General features: G+C 44.7%; 1 protein-coding gene across 1 annotated transcript in view; it reads right to left on the bottom strand.

Annotated features, from left to right (window-relative positions):
* LOC306962812 (storkhead-box protein 2-like) overlaps positions 1 to 20026 on the bottom strand; it is a 33892-nt gene extending 13866 nt beyond the window's left edge. The window contains exons 1-2 of the mRNA XM_079556114.1: positions 19120 to 20026; positions 414 to 566 (exon numbers count right to left, since the gene is read on the bottom strand). Coding sequence (XP_079412240.1) covers positions 414 to 566; positions 19120 to 19459 — 493 coding nt within the window. The 5' untranslated portion in view covers positions 19460 to 20026. The remainder of the gene's footprint in view (positions 1 to 413; positions 567 to 19119) is intronic.
* Between the last annotated feature and the right edge of the window lie 3389 nt (positions 20027 to 23415).

Here is a 23415-nt window from a genome sequence, read left to right on the forward strand (position 1 = left end):
CTACATTAGCATGCTAGCTTTAGCATACTGATGCTAGCCGCGGTATTTCAAGCGACGATCAATAACACATTTGCGATTGAATTCTCCAGGTTCTTAGTTTTCCAATGCATGTCCATATTCACTTAGATTTCAGTGGTAAAAGTTGTGTTTTAACACGTTGAGAGCCAAAACTGGCATCGGTTCAGCATCAGATATTTGGAGCCGATATAGTGTTTTTTTCAATATTGGCTCCAATATCCGATACCAGTATTGGATCGGTGCACTCCTACTTCTGGGACAGTTACTTTGGGCTAAATATATGCTTTGATTTGGCCAGGCTGCTAGACTGCCATCCCGTTCCTGCTCCTGTTCTAGCGTCCCTCCTTTGTGTGGTGGTCGGGAATGAGAGTGAGTGAGCGTCGGCGGATGCCTACCTGGGAAGCATGTCTGCAGGTGTTCGGTCAGGGCCTCCTGCGTCACAGGCTTATGGGCCGAGTTCATAGCAGAGATAGCCAATAACAGTACCTCCCCCAAAGGGATGAACTGTGATTGGCTGATGGGGGACATGCTAATGGGAGACACATCACCTGTGAGAGGAGAGAGAAGAGAAGTGGTCAAGAGCGTGACACACAGAGAATGTAGAAACGTACAGATTTCAAAGCAATCTAAAAATGTGTGTGTATTTGGTTGCTCTTTGGCTCATTCTTAAAAGCCCTCAGATCTCTGTCCTGTTTCAGCCAAGTAAGTAAAGGCCGACTGTGCAAAGGTTGTTCTTCTAAGTCACTTTCACGTTTCCATTGGAGGCTCAACCAGGCTCTAAAGTTGAGCTAGAAGAACCCACAAAACCCTGGCATTTTTTTTTTTCTACTCCTATTATTCTATTATAACAGAATCGAGGTTTGTGGTGACCAATCCATGACCAATCCATGTGTGAAAATGAGGTTTCATGCTAAGGTGTGTCTAAAGTGGAACAACAATGTTTTTTTTCTTGGCTTATTTCCTTTTTACAGTGGGAATCTGATGTTTACACACACTTTATAAATCACACATGCATTTTGTTCTTACTGTCTGACATGAAACCAGAATTAACTTTTCCTCTTTTAGGTCAATTAGAATTTAAGATCATTTCTAGATAAAGATAAAGATTATGTTTTGCTAAATGCCAGAAGAATGAGAGAGAGACGTTTCTACACAGTCATATATTACTTCTTACACAACCAAAAGTTTACAGACATGTCATCATTATCCGGTAGCATTTCCTTTAAACTGTATAACTTGGATCAAACGTTTTGGATTTCCTTCCACAAGCGTCTCACAATAGTTGGCAGGAATTTTGCCAACTATTGCGTGTACGTTTTCAGCTCTGCCCATACATTTACAACTGAATTGAGATCAGGAGTTTGCGACGACCACTTCAAAACATCGACTTTGTTTTCCTTAAGCCACTTTGTGACCAGTTTGACAGTTTGCTTTGGGTCATTGTCCATTTGGAAAACCCATCTGCCCCAAGCTTTAACTTCCTGGCTGATGTCTTGAGATGTTGCTCCAATATTTCTTCACAGTCTTCTTTCTCCATGATGTCGTCTATTTAGTAAAGGTGGTCGATAGTCATTATGGCCAAACAATTCTCTTTTTTCTTCATCAAACCTCAGGATATGCCTCCAAAAGTTAAAGTCTTTATCCTTGTGTGCATTTTCGAACTCCAAACTGTCTTTTTCATGTTTCTTTTGGAGTCAGAGCTTCTTCCTGGCAGAGTTCCCTCTCAGCCCATGTCGGTTCAGGACTTGTTTCACTCTGGATCATGACAAACTCTCTCAGGTTCAGCATCTTCTCCAGGTCTTTTGCATTTGTTCTTGGGTTGATCTTCACATTTCAGACACAGCACGTTCATCTCTGGGACAGAGATGAACGTGGTCGAACGCGGGTCGTCTCATGATCGGAAGGTCGAGGGGGAAAATAGAATCTTTAGAGAAACACAATTTTCCACTCTTTTTGCCATTTTCTGGTGAAATATCGACTTACTTATCACATAAATAAAGTCCAGTGTAAATCAGGTCCATATGGATATTTTCTCACAGCAGATTGTTCAGTAGAAGTGAAAAAACTGCAGTTGTAGCAAGTGCTAGCTAACCGTTAGCATTAGCCCGATGCTAACATGTAGCATTATGTTAGCGTTCTCCGTTATTCATGTATTTATGGGCTGTTGAACCACTTTGCTCCTCCCCATGTCTTTGAATCATTATTTAGTAGAAACTATGTTCATAATTCAGCGTTTGTTACAGTAGTTTTTGAATAATTAGAGAAAATATACATTTTTTCAAAATTGTTTTCCCCATTAACTGTTTTCAAAAATGACCATATATGGGCGATTCCAGAGATGCCGTCTGTATCTATGTAGGTGGAAAAGCACTGTATAAGTTGAGACCTTTTACCATCTGTATGATGACTGGACATTTCCATCTATTTAATACTTGTGTATAATTGTTTGAACCAAAGGCTCTTGAAATTGCAGCCAAGGATGAACCAGACTTGTGCTTCCAAGGACATGACATCTGGGCTTGCCCAAATTGTTAAAAGGTACACTAATCAGTGTTTGCTAATGTTTGACTTTGTAGAAAGTAACAAAAATAATCAAACATTTTGTCGCTCATTCCTCTGGCATTTAGCATATAGAAAATATTTAGAAAATTCTATTCGACCTAATAATGGCAACGTTAATTCCGGTTTCATTTCAGACAGTGAGATAAAAATGCTTAAGTGTATTTTTATATACATCTGGTTCCCACTGTATTGATATTGCTTGCAATGTGCAAACTATCCACCAGGGGCGCCGCAGCTTTGATGACAAATTAGCAATTTTAGGATTATTAATAACCAAACAAAGGTGTCAGGAGTCGGTGGAACTATTGTGTGTCGTGAAGGAGGATCCCCAGCGAAAGCACACGTTGTCATGTGTCACCCAGGGAGGACGTGTGCTCCAGTGCGCTGCCTGGAGGAGCACATCCAGGTCGCTCACACCACAACATCCCCTCACACCCTGTGTCCTAGAGCAGCGCCACGTCTCCAGCTTCAAGATATATAAACCCCTCCCTGTGAATCCTATGGATGTTAGAAATGTGTTAGGAAAGTTAGGGATGACTTTGGGCCAAAAATAACAATGTTCCATCGACAGTTCAGGTATAAGGCCTTTAAATGAACTTCAAACCTGGAGGACTGTCTGTTCTTGTACTTTCGGTTCAAAGTGCACGGTAAAAACGGGAATATAGAAGTAGAATCCAAAAAAGTGCAAATTAGGCACCCCAGCTTTAATACAGATTGTGATTGGAGGGTATTTCACAACTTTCATTACATATCACTGGTAATGGGTTTAAATGGGCCAATGTATTGAATGTTGTTCTTTAAAAGGGCCCATTTTAATAATAATAATAATAATGCATTGGTTTTATATAGCGCTTTAATTTAGAAAAATCAAACCGAATAAGTTCTCATGCTGCTATCTTTCAGTCTACATCTCTACAATCCTTGCCTGAGAAAATAAAACAGGCTACAAATGTTCGTTGCACAGTTTTTTTGATCAATTCTTTTAATACATCCACTGCGGAAAGCGCTCTGCGACCCCCTCTCAGATCATCGCTTTGTCAATTAAAGCCTCGCTCAATTTGCCAGGGACGAAAAATAGACAGACATAGCTCTGTGAAGCCGGCCCCCCTCTTTAAATTCAAATGTATAGAACAAATGTATGTTCATCGTTTGTGCTACATTTGTGTGGTAGAAAATGTTTGTTTGTGCTGTTTTTGAGATGTTGATGATTCCTTTAGTGATCGGATATTGAGTTAATGAAATTATTCAGTGGCACTAAAACAAAAAATTGTGCAACAAATCAGCTGAAACACAAGAAGGCAAGCTAATAAGCTAACTTGGTTACATACACGGTGCTTACAGCGGCTAAATGCTATCACGAGGCCAGCAGGCTGTACTGTATCGAATTGTATTGCTCCAAAAATAACGATTGATCGTTTTAAATTGAATCGTTCGGCGTCAAACTGATGTGTGTCTATCAGTCAAAAACTGTCAGCTGACCCAGTGGACATGTTTTGAAGACGAAAAAGCCTATTTTTAAATTTCACTCTGTATTAGCACAGAGTGAAAGAGTATTACGGGTGTGACGGTACACGAAAATGACATTTTGATTCAGGTCAACTATTTGTAGGGCATGGTTTGGTATTTTTTTGGTATGACAAATCCATGCTTCACTAGGCTAAAGTTTTCCTGTCACAATAAGTTGTTTGTGAGTGGTTCTTCCCGATGTCCTGGTGGAGATCACGTGGCGGCTCCTGTCCCGCGTAGCTCCTGCAAGTCCAAACTTTGAAGTGTTTAAACTTTGGACACTTCAAATATCGATTAGTATAATTACGGCCACCACTCTAAAGGCAGCTCTGATGAGAGGTCCCTTACTCAATCGTGGCCGTCCGTGTGAAATGTGTGAAACATTAGTTACGCTGCACTTAAAACTGCTAAATAAATGGACCAAAATTGTACCGAAACAGCGACCGAACCGAATGTGCTGAACCGTACCGTTACACTCCTAATGCGTATATTGGCTGATGATATCAGCTGCTGAACTACATCCGTAGATGCCGAGTAACAAGAAAGTCAGTTCCTGCAGGAGTAGTCCTCCAGCAAGTTTTGGAAGCTGGCATCACGACGACAGTCTGATTGTTGATTTCTGAGGACAGTCAATGTACAATTTTTACGGTTGACACAATCTATCTTTGTGCTTCTCTATTCTCACCAGATCCCACACAAATCCAGAGCCTGGTCACAATAACAGCGTGTTTTCCAACTTTCCCTATGTACATTTGTGTACAGATGAATTTACAAACACACAGCCAGGCTATTCGATGTGTACAACAAATACTATAGCTGCAACTACTTCAAACTGGAACCACTTGCTATTTCTATTGCCACTACCACTATTACTAAAACAAATGCTATTGCTGCTGCCAGTGCTGCCGCCGCTGCTAAACAAAGTGTTGGGCAGAAGCTGCAGCCATGAGCAGCGTTGGCCCCGTGTCACCTCGGAGCCGTCCACAGCACGCACACGCATGCACACGCATGCACGCACAAACACAGCAGATGGGTCGGAGCTCTCACACTGCAGTGGTAGTAAACAATCAGCCAGTCCCCTTTGTCCACACACTAAACCACACCCCCTCCTTTTGTCATGCTCTCCCTCCCTCTTCTCCTCCATGTCTGCTGCCCCTGCTCTACAACTCTAGTGTGGAACTTTATTGCCAATATTTCCCCAATATGCAGGCTCCAAATCCTTTCCTACTCCTCTACTACACGACTACTCAGCCATAGTGTGTCTGGAGCAGTGACTAGTGCTGTAGCGTTGGCTGCTAATGCTAACTAGCTGCTGCTAACAAGCTATGGGTCCCTTTAAAGTAGAAAAGGCAGAGAGGCGGGGGGACAGCAGAGCTCTGTACCTTGGCTGACAGTTTCCTCTGTTGTAAGACAAAAGTGTGATCCGGCTGTGTTCCGGCTGGCTTCTGGTTCTGGTCCGGTATAGGTCCGATTGTCTCCCCTGTGCAGCTGTAGCTCTCGCAATTCTTTCTCTCTGCTCCTCTTCTCTCTCACTCTCTCAGGCGTAGTGCTCCTCCGTTCACACACACACAAATGAGCACTCAGCCAAGGCCTTCCCACAATCCCTTGCAGCACACAAAGACAAGGGGGTGTGACCAATCACAGGCTTTGGGCTTGTGCTGTGTGCCCTCCCTTCTGGAGTATGGCCACAGCAGATCCTAGTGGCACACTGCTGAGGGGTTGCCATGACGATGTAGTGCTCATATATATGTTCCCTGTGCTGAGTGGGAATGCTCTATTTAGCTCGTCTGTGAGAGCCAGCGTCACTGCATAGTTTATGTGTGAAATTCTCCTCATCTTCCATGCTGGATGTCAAAGAAAATCCTTCAAAAAATAGTCTTACGTCACTTGAATGTGACAGAGCTCAGGCGCATCGGCACTCAAAACTGTAAGAGTAAAACAAACAGACTTTAACATGTATAATACTTCATCAGTCACATAAAAAGTGTTAAATGTATCATTTGTGACTAAACAGCTAACAGAGTTGTTCAGTGGGTCTTTTCTCTAGATTTTCTATTGATTTCTATTGAAATCATATTGAACTGTGCATGCAAGGTCGAATCAAAATGGTGAATTTCTGTTTTTTTGTTATTATTATTTTAGGATCTTTGGCCCGTAGGCTTTATTGGACTGGAGAGTTCCAAAAGAAAAGGGACGAAGACGAGTAAAATCAGCAAATTGTCAGAGTCAGGTCTTGGGATTGTACAGTGTTCTGTGTACAGGGTGCCTCACGATTCGATATGATACATGGCTCACGATAGCGATACCCTCATGGTATGCCGATACTGGAATAATTGATATAATTGATAATTGATATGTTGCACAAAAATACCCGAACATAAATCAGGATTTTTAAAGATCAAAACCCACTTTTCTGTCTGTAGTTTGCATGTTCTCCCCATGCGTAGGTTTCCTCCAGGTACTCCGGATGATAGTGCTGTTGTGTGATAGTGCTGTTGTGTGATAGTGCTGTTGTGTGATAGTGCTGTTGTGTGATAGTGCTATGTGATAGTGCTGTTGTGTGATAGTGTTGTTGTGTGATAGTGCTGTGTGATAGTGCTGTTGTGTGATAGTGCTGTTGTGTGATAGTGTTGTTGTGTGATAGTGTTGTTGTGTGATAGTGCTGTGTGATAGTGCTGTGTGATAGTGCTGTTGTGTGATAGTGCTGTGTGATAGTGCTGTTGTGTGATAGTGCTGTTGTGTGATAGTGCTGTTGTGTGATAGTGTTGTTGTGTGATAGTGTTGTTGTGTGATAGTGCTGTGTGATAGTGCTGTGTGATAGTGCTGTTGTGTGATAGTGCTGTGTGATAGTGTTGTTGTGTGATAGTGTTGTTGTGTGATAGTGCTGTTGTGTGATAGTGTTGTGTGATAGTGTTGTTGTGTGATAGTGCTGTTGTGTGATAGTGCTGTTGTGTGATAGTGCTGTTGTGTGATAGTGCTGTTGTGTGATAGTGTTGTTGTGTGATAGTGCTGTTGTGTGATAGTGTTGTTGTGTGATAGTGCTGTTGTGTGATAGTGCTGTTGTGTGATAGTGTTGTTGTGTGATAGTGCTGTTGTGTGATAGTGCTGTTGTGTGATAGTGCTGTTGTGTGATAGTGTTGTTGTGTGATAGTGCTGCTGTGTGATAGTGTTGTTGTGTGATAGTGCTGTTGTGTGATAGTGCTGTTGTGTGATAGTGCTGCTGTGTGATAGTGCTGTTGTGTGATAGTGTTGCTGTGTGATAGTGCTGTTGTGTGATAGTGCTGTTGTGTGATAGTGCTGTTGTGTGATAGTGCTGTTGTGTGATAGTGCTGTTGTGTGATAGTGTTGTTGTGTGATAGTGCTGTTGTGTGATAGTGCTGTTGTGTGATAGTGTTGTGTGATAGTGTTGTTGTGTGATAGTGCTGTTGTGTGATAGTGTTGTGTGATAGTGTTGTTGTGTGATAGTGCTGTTGTGTGATAGTGCTGTTGTGTGATAGTGCTGCTGTGTGATAGTGCTGTTGTGTGATAGTGCTGTTGTGTGATAGTGTTGCTGTGTGATAGTGCTGTTGTGTGATAGTGCTGTTGTGTGATAGTGTTGTTGTGTGATAGTGTTGTTGTGTGATAGTGTTGTTGTGTGATAGTGCTGTTGTGTGATAGTGCTGTTGTGTGATAGTGCTGTTGTGTGATAGTGTTGTTGTGTGATAGTGTTGTTGTGTGATAGTGCTGTTGTGTGATAGTGCTGTTGTGTGATAGTGTTGTTGTGTGATAGTGCTGTTGTGTGATAGTGTTGTTGTGTGATAGTGCTGTTGTGTGATAGTGTTGTGTGATAGTGCTGTTGTGTGATAGTGCTGTTGTGTGATAGTGCTGTTGTGTGATAGTGCTGTTGTGTGATAGTGCTGTTGTGTGATAGTGCTGTTGTGTGATAGTGCTGTTGTGTGATAGTGTTGTTGTGTGATAGTGCTGCTGTGTGATAGTGCTGTTGTGTGATAGTGCTGTTGTGTGATAGTGCTGTTGTGTGATAGTGTTGTGTGATAGTGTTGTTGTGTGATAGTGCTGTTGTGTGATAGTGCTGTTGTGTGATAGTGCTGTTGTGTGATAGTGCTGTTGTGTGATAGTGCTGTTGTGTGATAGTGCTATGTGATAGTGCTGTTGTGTGATAGTGTTGTTGTGTGATAGTGCTGTGTGATAGTGCTGTTGTGTGATAGTGCTGTTGTGTGATAGTGCTGTTGTGTGATAGTGCTGTTGTGTGATAGTGCTGTTGTGTGATAGTGCTATGTGATAGTGCTGTTGTGTGATAGTGTTGTTGTGTGATAGTGCTGTGTGATAGTGCTGTTGTGTGATAGTGCTGTTGTGTGATAGTGTTGTGTGATAGTGTTGTTGTGTGATAGTGTTGTTGTGTGATAGTGCTGTGTGATAGTGCTGTTGTGTGATAGTGTTGTGTGATAGTGTTGTTGTGTGATAGTGCTGTTGTGTGATAGTGTTGTGTGATAGTGTTGTTGTGTGATAGTGCTGTTGTGTGATAGTGTTGTTGTGTGATAGTGCTGTTGTGTGATAGTGCTGTTGTGTGATAGTGCTGTTGTGTGATAGTGCTGTTGTGTGATAGTGCTGTTGTGTGATAGTGCTGCTGTGTGATAGTGCTGTTGTGTGATAGTGCTGTTGTGTGATAGTGCTGTTGTGTGATAGTGCTGTTGTGTGATAGTGCTATGTGATAGTGCTGTTGTGTGATAGTGTTGTTGTGTGATAGTGCTGTGTGATAGTGCTGTTGTGTGATAGTGCTGTTGTGTGATAGTGTTGTGTGATAGTGTTGTTGTGTGATAGTGTTGTTGTGTGATAGTGCTGTGTGATAGTGCTGTTGTGTGATAGTGTTGTGTGATAGTGTTGTTGTGTGATAGTGCTGTTGTGTGATAGTGTTGTGTGATAGTGTTGTTGTGTGATAGTGCTGTTGTGTGATAGTGTTGTTGTGTGATAGTGCTGTTGTGTGATAGTGCTGTTGTGTGATAGTGCTGTTGTGTGATAGTGCTGTTGTGTGATAGTGCTGTTGTGTGATAGTGCTGTTGTGTGATAGTGCTGTTGTGTGATAGTGCTGTTGTGTGATAGTGCTGTTGTGTGATAGTGCTGTTGTGTGATAGTGCTGTTGTGTGATAGTGCTGTTGTGTGATAGTGCTGTTGTGTGATAGTGCTGTTGTGTGATAGTGCTGTTGTGTGATAGTGCTGTTGTGTGATAGTGCTGTTGTGTGATAGTGCTGTTGTGTGATAGTGTTGTTGTGTGATAGTGCTGCTGTGTGATAGTGTTGTTGTGTGATAGTGTTGTTGTGTGATAGTGCTGTTGTGTGATAGTGCTGTTGTGTGATAGTGCTGCTGTGTGATAGTGCTGTTGTGTGATAGTGTTGCTGTGTGATAGTGCTGTTGTGTGATAGTGTTGTTGTGTGATAGTGCTGTTGTGTGATAGTGTTGTTGTGTGATAGTGCTGTTGTGTGATAGTGCTGTTGTGTGATAGTGTTGTTGTGTGATAGTGCTGTTGTGTGATAGTGCTGTTGTGTGATAGTGCTGTTGTGTGATAGTGCTGTTGTGTGATAGTGTTGTTGTGTGATAGTGCTGTTGTGTGATAGTGCTGTTGTGTGATAGTGCTGTTGTGTGATAGTGCTGTTGTGTGATAGTGCTGTTGTGTGATAGTGCTGTTGTGTGATAGTGTTGTTGTGTGATAGTGTTGTTGTGTGATAGTGCTGTTGTGTGATAGTGTTGTTGTGTGATAGTGCTGTTGTGTGATAGTGTTGTTGTGTGATAGTGCTGTTGTGTGATAGTGCTGCTGTGTGATAGTGCTGTTGTGTGATAGTGTTGTTGTGTGATAGTGTTGTTATGTGATAGTGCTGTTGTGTGATAGTGCTGTTGTGTGATAGTGCTGTTGTGTGATAGTGCTGTTGTGTGATAGTGCTGTTGTGTGATAGTGCTGTTGTGTGATAGTGCTGTTGTGTGATAGTGCTGTTGTGTGATAGTGTTGTTGTGTGATAGTGTTGTTGTGTGATAGTGCTGTTGTGTGATAGTGTTGTGTGAATGGTGCTGTTGTGTGATAGTGCTGTTGTGTGATAGTGTTGTTGTGTGATAGTGCTGTTGTGTGATAGTGTTGTTGTGTGATAGTGCTGTTGTGTGATAGTGCTGTTGTGTGATAGTGTTGTTGTGTGAATGGTGCTGTTGTGTGATAGTGTTGTGTGAATGGTGCTGTTGTGTGATAGTGCTGTTGTGTGATAGTGCTGTTGTGTGATAGTGTTGTTGTGTGATAGTGCTGTTGTGTGATAGTGTTGTTGTGTGATAGTGCTGTTGTGTGATAGTGCTGTTGTGTGATAGTGTTGTTGTGTGATAGTGCTGTTGTGTGATAGTGTTGTGTGAATGGTGCTGTTGTGTGATAGTGCTGTTGTGTGATAGTGCTGTTGTGTGATAGTGTTGTTGTGTGATAGTGTTGTTGTGTGAATGGTGCTGTTGTGTGATAGTGTTGTGTGAATGGTGCTGTTGTGTGATAGTGCTGTTGTGTGATAGTGCTGTTGTGTGATAGTGTTGTTGTGTGATAGTGCTGTTGTGTGATAGTGTTGTTGTGTGATAGTGCTGCTGTGTGATAGTGCTGTTGTGTGATAGTGCTGTTGTGTGATAGTGCTGTTGTGTGATAGTGTTGTTGTGTGATAGTGCTGTTGTGTGATAGTGCTGTTGTGTGATAGTGTTGTTGTGTGATAGTGCTGTTGTGTGATAGTGCTGTTGTGTGATAGTGTTGTTGTGTGATAGTGTTGTTGTGTGATAGTGCTGTTGTGTGATAGTGCTGTTGTGTGATAGTGCTGTTGTGTGATAGTGTTGTTGTGTGATAGTGCTGTTGTGTGATAGTGTTGTTGTGTGATAGTGTTGTTGTGTGATAGTGCTGTTGTGTGATAGTGCTGTTGTGTGATAGTGTTGTTGTGTGATAGTGCTGTTGTGTGATAGTGCTGTTGTGTGATAGTGTTGTTGTGTGATAGTGTTGTTGTGTGATAGTGCTGTTGTGTGATAGTGCTGTTGTGTGATAGTGTTGTTGTGTGATAGTGCTGTTGTGTGATAGTGCTGTTGTGTGATAGTGCTGCTGTGTGATAGTGCTGCTGTGTGATAGTGCTGTTGTGTGATAGTGCTGTTGTGTGATAGTGCTGTTGTGTGATAGTGCTGCTGTGTGATAGTGCTGTTGTGTGATAGTGCTGTTGTGTGATAGTGCTGTTGTGTGATAGTGCTGCTGTGTGATAGTGCTGTTGTGTGATAATGCTGTTGTGTGATAGTGCTGTTGTGTGATAGTGTTGTTGTGTGATAGTGCTGTTGTGTGATAGTGTTGTTGTGTGATAGTGCTGTTGTGTGATAGTGCTGTTGTGTGATAGTGTTGTTGTGTGATAGTGCTGTTGTGTGATAGTGCTGTTGTGTGATAGTGCTGTTGTGTGATAGTGCTGTTGTGTGATAGTGCTGTTGTGTGATAGTGCTGTTGTGTGATAGTGCTGTTGTGTGATAGTGTTGTTGTGTGATAGTGTTGTTGTGTGATAGTGCTGTTGTGTGATAGTGCTGTTGTGTGATAGTGCTGTTGTGTGATAGTGCTGTTGTGTGATAGTGCTGTTGTGTGATAGTGCTGCTGTGTGATAGTGCTGTTGTGTGATAGTGCTGCTGTGTGATAGTGCTGTTGTGTGATAGTGCTGTTGTGTGATAGTGTTGTTGTGTGATAGTGCTGTTGTGTGATAGTGTTGTTGTGTGATAGTGCTGTTGTGTGATAGTGCTGTTGTGTGATAGTGCTGTTGTGTGATAGTGTTGTTGTGTGATAGTGTTGTTGTGTGATAGTGTTGTTGTGTGATAGTGCTGTTGTGTGATAGTGTTGTTGTGTGATAGTGTTGTTGTGTGATAGTGCTGTTGTGTGATAGTGCTGTTGTGTGATAGTGTTGTTGTGTGATAGTGCTGTTGTGTGATAGTGCTGTTGTGTGATAGTGTTGTTGTGTGATAGTGCTGTTGTGTGATAGTGTTGTTGTGTGATAGTGCTGTTGTGTGATAGTGCTGTTGTGTGATAGTGCTGTTGTGTGATAGTGCTGTTGTGTGATAGTGTTGTTGTGTGATAGTGTTGTTGTGTGATAGTGTTGTTGTGTGATAGTGCTGTTGTGTGATAGTGCTGTTGTGTGATAGTGTTGTTGTGTGATAGTGTTGTTGTGTGATAGTGTTGTTGTGTGATAGTGTTGTTGTGTGATAGTGTTGTTGTGTGATAGTGTTGTTGTGTGATAGTGTTGTTGTGTGATAGTGCTGTTGTGTGATAGTGCTGTTGTGTGATAGTGTTGTTGTGTGATAGTGCTGTTGTGTGATAGTGTTGTTGTGTGATAGTGTTGTTGTGTGATAGTGTTGTTGTGTGATAGTGCTGTTGTGTGATAGTGTTGTTGTGTGATAGTGTTGTTGTGTGATAGTGCTGTTGTGTGATAGTGTTGTTGTGTGATAGTGCTGTTGTGTGATAGTGTTGTTGTGTGATAGTGTTGTTGTGTGATAGTGTTGTTGTGTGATAGTGCTGCCGCAGTACTACAGCTGCTTCTGCTCTGACCCACTTAGCGTGCACATGAATGTAGGACACCGATACGTGAGTACTACAGAACTACAGCACAAGTACCAGAAGTGTAGTTATTTCACCAGCATTAAAACTTTTGGTGTATACCACAAGTACAAGAGCAAGTATAACAGCAGTACAAGTACTACAGCATATAGTAAAGCATTAGTGGTGCAGTAGTTGGCTCAGTCCACCCACAAACCCTCACAATGACTAATTCTCAAGATATATCAGTTCTGATCAGTAATGAGATGAACAGGAAGGAAAGCAGAACAAAACATAAGCTTCAGAAGTTCAGTGACTAGAATTAGTACCACTTAAACCATAGGTGTCAAACTCTGGCCCGCGGGCCAAATTTGGCCCGCAATGTAATTATATTTGTCCCGCAAGGCTATACCAAATGACCACTCGAGCTGGCCTACTGGTATTATACTTTTTTTTTTCAGATTTTGCATATCTGGACTATTAAGTTATATATTGTATAGTAATAAGTGTTGCTTGTTCCATATTCAATGTTAAAGCAAATCTTGTTTGGGTCCATATTAAAAGGTTCATTTGTTCAATGGTGGCCCGCGACTTTGTTCAAGTTTTACATTTTGGCCCACTGTGTATTTGAGTTTGACACCCCTGACTTAAACTATAAGTGTGTAAGTCTTAAATATAGGGTTGTTCCCATACTTCCATTTTTCTTTCCAATTTATATCATTTCTTCAGTTCTTAGTGTAGCTACCAGTGCTGATACCAATGCCTTTGAAGAAAACCCACAGCAAGGCTTGCAAAAAACAATTCCAAGTAGCAGTTCATTTTGACTAAGTCATCACCTGTGGGTAAGGAAAATGCAGTTTGAATCGGATCAGTGATTGGGTTATAGGTACTCTCCGCACTGACACGGTACACATTTTCCAAGTATTGTAATCAAATAGGGATGCACTGATGCCAGTATCGCACATCGGCTCAACACCACATGCTTGTGCTCACACGCATTATTATTATGTTTATTAGAAAGGGCCAGAACAAGAGGCATTGTTACAAATAACCGACGCCATGTTCATCGGCTCAGTGATTCTGAGGTACACTGCAAAAAGTGTACTAGTGTTAGTGGTTAGCCCGATGTTCCCTGGGGCCGCCGAGGACCATCAGGTGAGGACCACTGTTATATAGTCTGCTCTACTAATGGGAAAAGGTGAGTCTACACTCTTTGTTGTACTTTTATTTCAATTGTAAAGTATGATATTTTAAACAGTAGTCTACTGTTGCTTGGTGCCCCTGGTAGGGTCTCCCATGGCAAACAGGTCCTAGGTGACGGGTCAGACAAAGAGCGGTTCAGAAGCCCCTTATGAGAGACCAACAGGCCACGGTCAGAACCATGAGGCCGACCTTCTGTGGACCCACCACCTGCAGGAGGAGCCATAAGGGGCTGGTGCAATGTGATTTTGGCAGCTCCAACAGCTGCCCCCACGGAAACGGACAAGTGGGAGAAAATGGATGGATGGATGGATGGATGGATGGATGGATGGATGGTCTACTGTTTTAACTGTTCCGTATACAGATTTTAGCAGGCAAGGGCAAGCAGATTTTTAAGATTAGCAGGCCTCATTTAAAAATGCACAACTGATCACAAATGCATCTTATTAACCCTTGATCCATTAAGAAACACTTCCCTTATGGTCCGTTCACCACTTTTGCAGGTAGCAAAGTGGGTAGAGGCAACAGCCCCCCCTGGTTTTTGCATCACCGGCCGCCACTGGCTTTTACTGCTAGCAACTAAAAACAGTCTTGTGTATATGTAGTGCAAATTGAACCCAGAATAAACAATCAGTTAATCAATCATCTGCAGAAGCCGGGATTCAACCCCCCGACCTTCCCGCTCTACCACTGCACCACTGTCACTCCGAGTCGGGGTAATGTATGTTTCATGAAAAGGCTGTTGGTAGAGCAATAATAACGCATTTGTGACTTTGATTGGCAGCAACATGCCTAAAATGTGTTATGTTTTTTTAAAGCGTCCACTATTTCGTCCGTGTCTTACTATTGGTGCGTTCACGTGGACCAGTTGGTTTGTGTTCATGTGCTTTCTGTGGGAAAGTGGGGATTTTGATGTCATCAAATAAAAATGGTCCTTTATCACTGATTAGCGCTTAGCTGAGCTAATCATTTAAATGTGGTTGCATCTCAAAAGCTAAACGTTAGTCTGTTAGTTTTACTTTTAGTGCGTTTCACTCGCAATTTTGTGACTACAGGGATGACGACAGCTAACAAAAGCTCACATTAGACCAGGGGGGGGCAAATTTGGCCCGCCGAAACAATTACATTGGCCCACCAGAGAGTGAACTACTTTTGCACCGCATCTGGTTAACACTAAATCTCTCCCATTCATTCTCAATGGTAAATATGGATGCAGTACACTGTTTGGCCACCAGCATCAAATTGGGGGCGCTGTTTCACTCCTTTGGCAAAGTTAAAGAGGGGGTATTATGCAAAATGGACTTTTTCAAGCTTTACATCATGTTATTATGTCATTCCCTCATTAAAAACATGCCTGAAGTGTTGCCTTGGCACATTCACGTATTTTTGAGTAATCTGTAAAAACTCTGATTGCGGCCATTTTAGGGATAGGTTTGCTCCTAGGAACGCCCCCACCTCCTGGAGACGCCTCCGAGCTTTCGTCACCAGCCGAGTAACCAACCACTGCTCCTCAGCAGAACCCCCTCCCCACTGATGCCACAGACAGCGTGTGGAGGGTGCTTGTCGGAAAGGGTCAGAGGTTCTTAAAGAGACAGAGGCCTATTTCAAGACATTCACTGCAGCCATTTTGAGAGAGCAATTTTATACAAGGCAGTTATTCTAATTTACTGCATTTACAGACCAACAGAAGGTTTGGTCATCATTGTAGTGTGATATAGACTGGTGCTGTGTGATTGAAAAAAACATAATACCTCCTCTTTAAGGAAACACTGTTGTGGTGTTGTAGCATCAACTTTCCCATTTTTCCAACTTTTATTGCAAAGGTCGTTGACGCCATCTAATGTGGCATTTTCTTGAGTTAAATGAATGAGATAAAGTCACTGGTGCTGTAGATGTTTACATTTTGCACCATGTGGCTACAATGATTGATTTTTTTCAACTAAAACTATAACTTTATACTCACTACTGCCACCTCAGGTCTTATGCGTAACTGCAGCTTCTATATTAAGCTCGTGCATGACGGCACTTCGGAGCCGAAGTGACACCTTTTTGAGTGACAGTGCAGGATTTTAGAGGCAGTTGTGGTGAACAGGTCTGAGCTCATTCTACACATTAGGACATGGAGGAACATGTAGGGGGAGGAAAATACATAATTTTAACATTTTTAAACTCTGATAGTCCCTTTAAATGTGTTTCACACTTGACATCGGCGTGTTTGGCCCGTGACCCACAGGCACATATTCATTTTGGCCCTCAGAGACAAAATGTTTGGGCACCCCTACATTAGATGATAAAAGAACAAATCAGCTGATTTCCACAGTCAGGGGCAGAAGTCAAGAGGCTCGTTTTGACCCGAGTTCCCCAGTCGTTTTCCCCAGGTGAGCGAGCGTTCACGTGCATTCCCCAACTGGGGAAGTCGTTCGCCCGAGTTCCCGAGGACCACATGAACGCACCATATGACTTACACAGGCACATGCAGCTGCGCAGTTGGGAAGAGAGAGGAAAAGAAGTAGATGAGCTAGTTATGAGCTAGTTCTGAGACTTATGTGCGATTAGACGAATGCCACAGATGAGAAGGATATTTTTGGCCTTGCATGGTGGTTTTCTTCATAAAGTTGTTGCCATGCTCAGGAAAGCATGTTTCAAATCATTAGTGGAGCCTCCACAGTCATGTTTATGCTGCTTTGAGTGACACTGAGCGTAGCATTAGCTGTGATGGGCCCTGGTCCTGACTCCAGTCAGCTGCAGAGCCAGTGCAAATGATATCATCTACAGCGGCCCTGATACCAGCATTCTCCTTATTCCACATGTTCCCATGGGTGCTGGCGCTGCCATGAATCCCCCCCCTCCACTAGTATCAGTTTACAAAGTGATTTGATTTGGACATCATTTGTCATAATAAACAAAGATGAACTATTTCCTTTTACTGAACAGTTTGAAATTAAAATCTATTTAAAAGCGCAAACCAATACAATATATAACACTGGTGGATACCTATAAGCCGTCTACAATGAGTATTGGACGAAGCACCGTAAAATAAGAGGAAAATAATCCACAATATTTATCTACTTGGGGCTGAAAGATCTTGAGCCATCGCCAGCGCCAGTCTACTGTACGTCAGACTTGATCTAGGGATGCACCGATACCTCTTTTTCTAAAACCGATACGAGTACAAGGCATTTTGCTCCAACATACTTAGGAGTAAAGAAAGAGTCGTTTGCAGCTCCGTTGGGACATATTAGGACCTCTGGGTCTAAAAAGGAGGCTTATGTTTGGGATGTTTTGGATAAAGCTAAGCACTAAAACACAATTAAGAGCAAATAGCAAGAAATGATTTAGGCCAGGGGTCCTCAAACTACGGCCTGCGGGCCAAATTCGGCCCGCGAGATGATTTAATCCAGCCCCCCACTTGTAGAGCACACATCCCTGAGTATGTCAAAAAAGTATGTTTCTAGCCCATTCCTGTGCGGAGTTAGGATATTTTAACTAAATAACCAGTTTACTCATTCCAGCCACTAGGGGCAATTTGAATAAATAAAAAATAATTCCACAGGTGTCCAGTAGAGGGCACTTACATAAGAGATCAGAATAACACATTATAGCCCCGTGGTAAATGAATCTTACCACCAGAGTGTGGAGAGAATGAATAATGACGACAGTACTTTGAGAAACTTGTGACACAGGCTTGTAAAGCACAAAGTGTAAGAAGTTATTACTTTGGTCACATTACATAATGATGTTTTATTTGAAAATAAAAATAAATGAACATTAAAATAAAGTGTGAAGACTTGATTACTAGTTTTGCAAACCACTACAGTGAAACAAATATGAGCCTGAATCAAGTGTTGATCTTGTGGATAAAAGCAGTGAGGACGACTGTGCAGGCGAGTCATCTCTACTTCACAATGAGGCATTTTTTTGTCTGGGTCATACAATTCTATATTATAGCCAACCCGGTCCGGCCCCCCATCACAGTCAGGAACAATAATGTGGACCCCAGAGAGGCTATTCACAAAACATATTTCAGTATAAGCTTATATTTAAAATGATTAGAAAAGGTTGGTTGTTAGTAAAATGTATATATATATATATAAACTAAGTGCATAATACGTTTGTTTTAAATATTTCATGAGCAATAACATTGTCTCAGCATAGGCTATATTTTAGTTATTTGCGACAAAAAGTGTATTTATTTATTTATTTATTGGTAAGCCGGAAAAAACATAGAAATAAAATCAACATTGCAATATTGATTGAAAAAAAATGAAAATCGCGTGATTTTTGTCTAAATTGTTCCGCGGCCCCAGTGGGGGAGCAAGGTAGAAGATTGGCTGAGAAGAGTAAGTGCCTGAGCACATACGGTTTGGTTTTATACGAGTGGATTCCTCAGGTTGTTACCAAAGAAAAGGAAACTGTGGCCCTGTCTGCCCCATCCCGTCAGACCTCAGGAGCTAAGCAGGGAGCCTAGTGAATGTGCTGAGTGAGTGAGTGGCTGGTGGGGGTCGGAGGGGCCGATGGTGCAGACTGGTTGCCTCGCTTCCGCCAGTCTACCCCAGGGCAGCTGGGGCTACAATATCTATAGTATGGAGTGAATAATGCAATGTGAAGCGTCTTTGAGTGCCCAGAAAAGCGCTATATAAAACCAATGCATTATTATTATTAAAGCACGAGAGGAGAGGGTCGTAATAGCAAAAGCAAAATAACTTGTGTCATTACATGTTTTTTTTCCATTATCAATTTCCAGTTCCAAATTGTCTTTGAACCAGAGTGTAGCCTTATCGCTTACTTATAGGTTTAGACAAGAAATGAACTGATAATTCAGCTAAGCAACAGTTTAGTTCCAGCTCACCACAACATTACAGACCACTGATGAAAACAGACTGTTATAGAACTAGGAAATAAAATAATGGGCTTGGCATGAGCACGTCCCAGAACATTTAAATACTTAGAGTGAAATGCACCTGACAGACAGGTTAACCAGAGGACTCAGATCATGTCAGGTGCGGTTTGTTTAGAATCAGACCGAGTATTGACATTGACACAAATTCTCTCGGCCTTTATTTGCTTTATTTGTTCTATTCAATTGTGTAGCGTTTCATGACAGAACACGATTATTCAATTAGGCCTGGCAATAACTAGGCCTGCTGAGGCAGGACTGACGGCGAGTATAACCAGACTAATGCCCACTAAACGGGGATTATAGTTTGCTTTGAAAGATCACCTGAGCCAACACTACCCAGCTCGGGTGCGCGCGGCGGCGGCGGAGGCACAGGCCTTACCCAGGTACTTGATGGTGAATCCCCGCGGGGGGTTGAGGGACCTCCGCATCCAGCCCTCCCTCAGGACCTCCAGGTGGTCCTCCTTCCCCTGGATCAGCAGCACATGCTCGTCTATCCATCCCAGGAAGAAGGTCTCGGAGACGGCCTCGGTGATGCGCTGGTTCCACACACGCTGCTGCGCGTTCTCCGCTTTGAAATCAGCGAAGATCTCATATCCAGTGTGATGTCTGGGCAGCTCCTCGCTCTCAGACACTCGACTGGTCCCCACACCCCCTTCACAGCCGTTTCTGCTCAACACTATAGCCAGGGAGTGCGGGGCTATCTGTAGAAAGGACTCCATCGATACTCGTCCTCCTAGCTACTCATACATTCCATTGTCTTCATGTGAAAACATCTTAGACCGGGAAAAGGCAGATGCTGCTCTGATCCGTGAAGCTAGCCCGCTAGCTTCAGCTAGCCTCTCCGCTTTTCCTCAAACACATCTCCCGGTGCTCCCGTCTCCTACGAACGGAGCCTGGAAGAATCCGCTCTTAAAAGCGACTCCAGGGTTTCCACATGGTCCAGCGGGCCCCGTCCGTCCCGGCGGCCCGCTGACAGGCGCGCGCTGCGATAAAGGTCGTTGTTAGATGCAGCACCTTCGATTAGCTGGATGCTAACAGGTTCACAAATGGATTGATCCGCTGAGCTGTCGTGTCCGTGCGTACGCTGTGATAGGCCGGTACGGGACCGTGGCACCTGTTTGTTTGTGTCAGAATGTGTCCTCGGAGTGGTCCTGGCTCAGCGGCACAGCGGCAGGACGCAGCTGGGTCTGCCTGCTCCAGGTGCGGTGATGACAGCAGCACATCTGGCTCTAAGCATCAGCACCTCTCCGCCTCCCTCCCTCCCGACACACGCTCCACTGTCACTACACCGCACTGCACACGCAGCGACACAGGAGCGAGGCAGGAGCGACACAGGAGCGACACAGGAGCGATACAGGAGCGATACAGGAGCGACACAGGAGCGATACTAGAGCGACACAGGAGCGACACTGGAGCGACACAGGAGCGACACAGGAGCGACACAGGAGCGACACAGGAGCGACACAGGAGCGAGGCAGGAGCGACACAGGAGCGACACTGGAGCGATACAGGAGCGACACAGGAGCGACACAGGAGCGACACTGGAGCGACACAGGAGCGATACAGGAGCGATACAGGAGCGACACAGGAGCGACACAGGAGCGACACAGGAGCGATACTAGAGCGACACAGGAGCGACACAGGAGCGACACAGGAGCGATACTAGAGCGACACAGGAGCGACACAGGAGCGACACAGGAGCGATACAGGAGCGATACTGGAGCGATACAGGAGCGACACAGGAGCGATACTGGAGCGACACAGGAGCGACACAGGAGCGATACTAGAGCGACACAGGAGCGATACAGGAGCGATACAGGAGCGACACAGGAGCGACACAGGAGCGACACAGGAGCGATACTAGAGCGACACAGGAGCGACACAGGAGCGACACAGGAGCGACACAGGAGCGATACTAGAGCGACACAGGAGCGACACAGGAGCGACACAGGAGCGATACTAGAGCGACACAGGAGCGACACAGGAGCGACACAGGAGCGATACTAGAGCGACACAGGAGCGATACAGGAGCGACACAGGAGCGACACAGGAGCGACACAGGAGCGACACAGGAGCGACACTGGAGCGACACTGGAGCGATACAGGAGCGACACAGGAGCGACACAGGAGCGACACTGGAGCGACACAGGAGCGATACAGGAGCGATACAGGAGCGACACAGGAGCGACACAGGAGCGACACAGGAGCGATACTAGAGCGACACAGGAGCGACACAGGAGCGACACAGGAGCGATACTAGAGCGACACTGGAGCGACACAGGAGCGACACAGGAGCGATACTGGAGCGATACAGGAGCGACACAGGAGCGATACTAGAGCGACACAGGAGCGACACAGGAGCGACACAGGAGCGACACTGGAGCGACACAGGAGCGACACTGGAGCGACACAGGAGCGACACAGGAGCGACACAGGAGCGACACAGGAGCGACACAGGAGCGAGGCAGGAGCGACACAGGAGCGACACTGGAGCGATACAGGAGCGACACAGGAGCGACACAGGAGCGACACTGGAGCGACACAGGAGCGATACAGGAGCGATACAGGAGCGACACAGGAGCGACACAGGAGCGACACAGGAGCGATACTAGAGCGACACAGGAGCGACACAGGAGCGACACAGGAGCGATACTAGAGCGACACAGGAGCGACACAGGAGCGACACAGGAGCGATACAGGAGCGATACTGGAGCGATACAGGAGCGACACAGGAGCGATACTGGAGCGACACAGGAGCGACACAGGAGCGATACTAGAGCGACACAGGAGCGATACAGGAGCGATACAGGAGCGACACAGGAGCGACACAGGAGCGACACAGGAGCGATACTAGAGCGACACAGGAGCGACACAGGAGCGACACAGGAGCGACACAGGAGCGATACTAGAGCGACACAGGAGCGACACAGGAGCGACACAGGAGCGATACTAGAGCGACACAGGAGCGACACAGGAGCGACACAGGAGCGATACAGGAGCGACACAGGAGCGACACAGGAGCGACACAGGAGCGACACAGGAGCGACACTGGAGCGACACTGGAGCGATACAGGAGCGACACAGGAGCGACACAGGAGCGACACTGGAGCGACACAGGAGCGATACAGGAGCGATACAGGAGCGACACAGGAGCGACACAGGAGCGACACAGGAGCGATACTAGAGCGACACAGGAGCGACACAGGAGCGACACAGGAGCGATACTAGAGCGACACTGGAGCGACACAGGAGCGACACAGGAGCGATACTGGAGCGATACAGGAGCGACACAGGAGCGATACTAGAGCGACACAGGAGCGACACAGGAGCGACACAGGAGCGATACAAGAGCGACACAGGAGCGACACAGGAGCGATACTGGAGCGATACAGGAGCGACACAGGAGCGATACTAGAGCGACACAGGAGCGATACAGGAGCGATACAGGAGCGACACTGGAGCGACACAGGAGCGATACAGGAGCGATACAGGAGCGATACAGGAGCGACACAGGAGCGATACTGGAGCGACGCTGGAGCGACACAGGAGCGACACTGGAGCGACACAGGAGCGACACAGGAGCGATACAGGAGCGACACAGGAGCGACACAGGAGCGACACAGGAGCGACACAGGAGCGATACTGGAGCGACACAGGAGCGATACTGGAGCGACACAGGAGCGATACAGGAGCGACACTGGAGCGACACAGGAGCGATACAGGAGCGATACAGGAGCGATACAGGAGCGACACAGGAGCGATACTGGAGCGACGCTGGAGCGACACAGGAGCGACACAGGAGCGACACTGGAGCGACACAGGAGCGACACAGGAGCGATACAGGAGCGACACAGGAGCGATACAGGAGCGATACAGGAGCGACACAGGAGCGACACAGGAGCGACACAGGAGCGACACAGGAGCGACACAGGAGCGACACTGGAGCGATACTGGAGCGATACAGGAGCGATACAGGAGCGACACAGGAGCGACACAGGAGCGACACAGGAGCGACACAGGAGCGACACAGGAGCGACACAGGAGCGACACTGGAGCGATACTGGAGCGACACGCGCGTAATGTATGACCTGAGATAGGTAGGCTTTAATTCTGGAATAGCATTAATAAATAAATACACTATAAAAACTGAAATGTATACGCTGTAACAATGCCATAATTAAAATGTAATTAACATTGCATATGGTCCTTAAATTGAAGTAGGACATATCTGTAATTACGCTGTAGTAATAATATAACTACAGTGTAACAACACTTTAGTTAAAATGTAATTAACATTGCACATGGTCCTTAAATTGAAGTAGGACATATCTGTAATTACGCTCTAATAATAATAATATCTGTAATTACGCTGTAGTAATAATATAACTACAGTGTAACAACACTTTAGTTAAAGTGTAATTAACATAGCACATGGTCCTTAAATTGAAGCAGGACATTGCTCTATTTACACTGCATGAAAAAGATAACTACACTCACTGTAACAACACCTTAATTATAGTGTAATTAACATACAAACAACACATTTGAGGTAATTACCCTGTAGTAACGGATAACTACACTGTACAAAGACTGTAATTACAGTGTAATTAAATTCTTAATTATTTATAAACGCTAAAATCATTTGCGTGACTGAGCCATAGACTGTATAATGGAC

This window comes from Gobius niger, assembly GCF_951799975.1.
Source record: "Gobius niger genome assembly, chromosome: 5".
NCBI classification, from domain to species: Eukaryota; Metazoa; Chordata; class Actinopteri; order Gobiiformes; family Gobiidae; genus Gobius; species Gobius niger.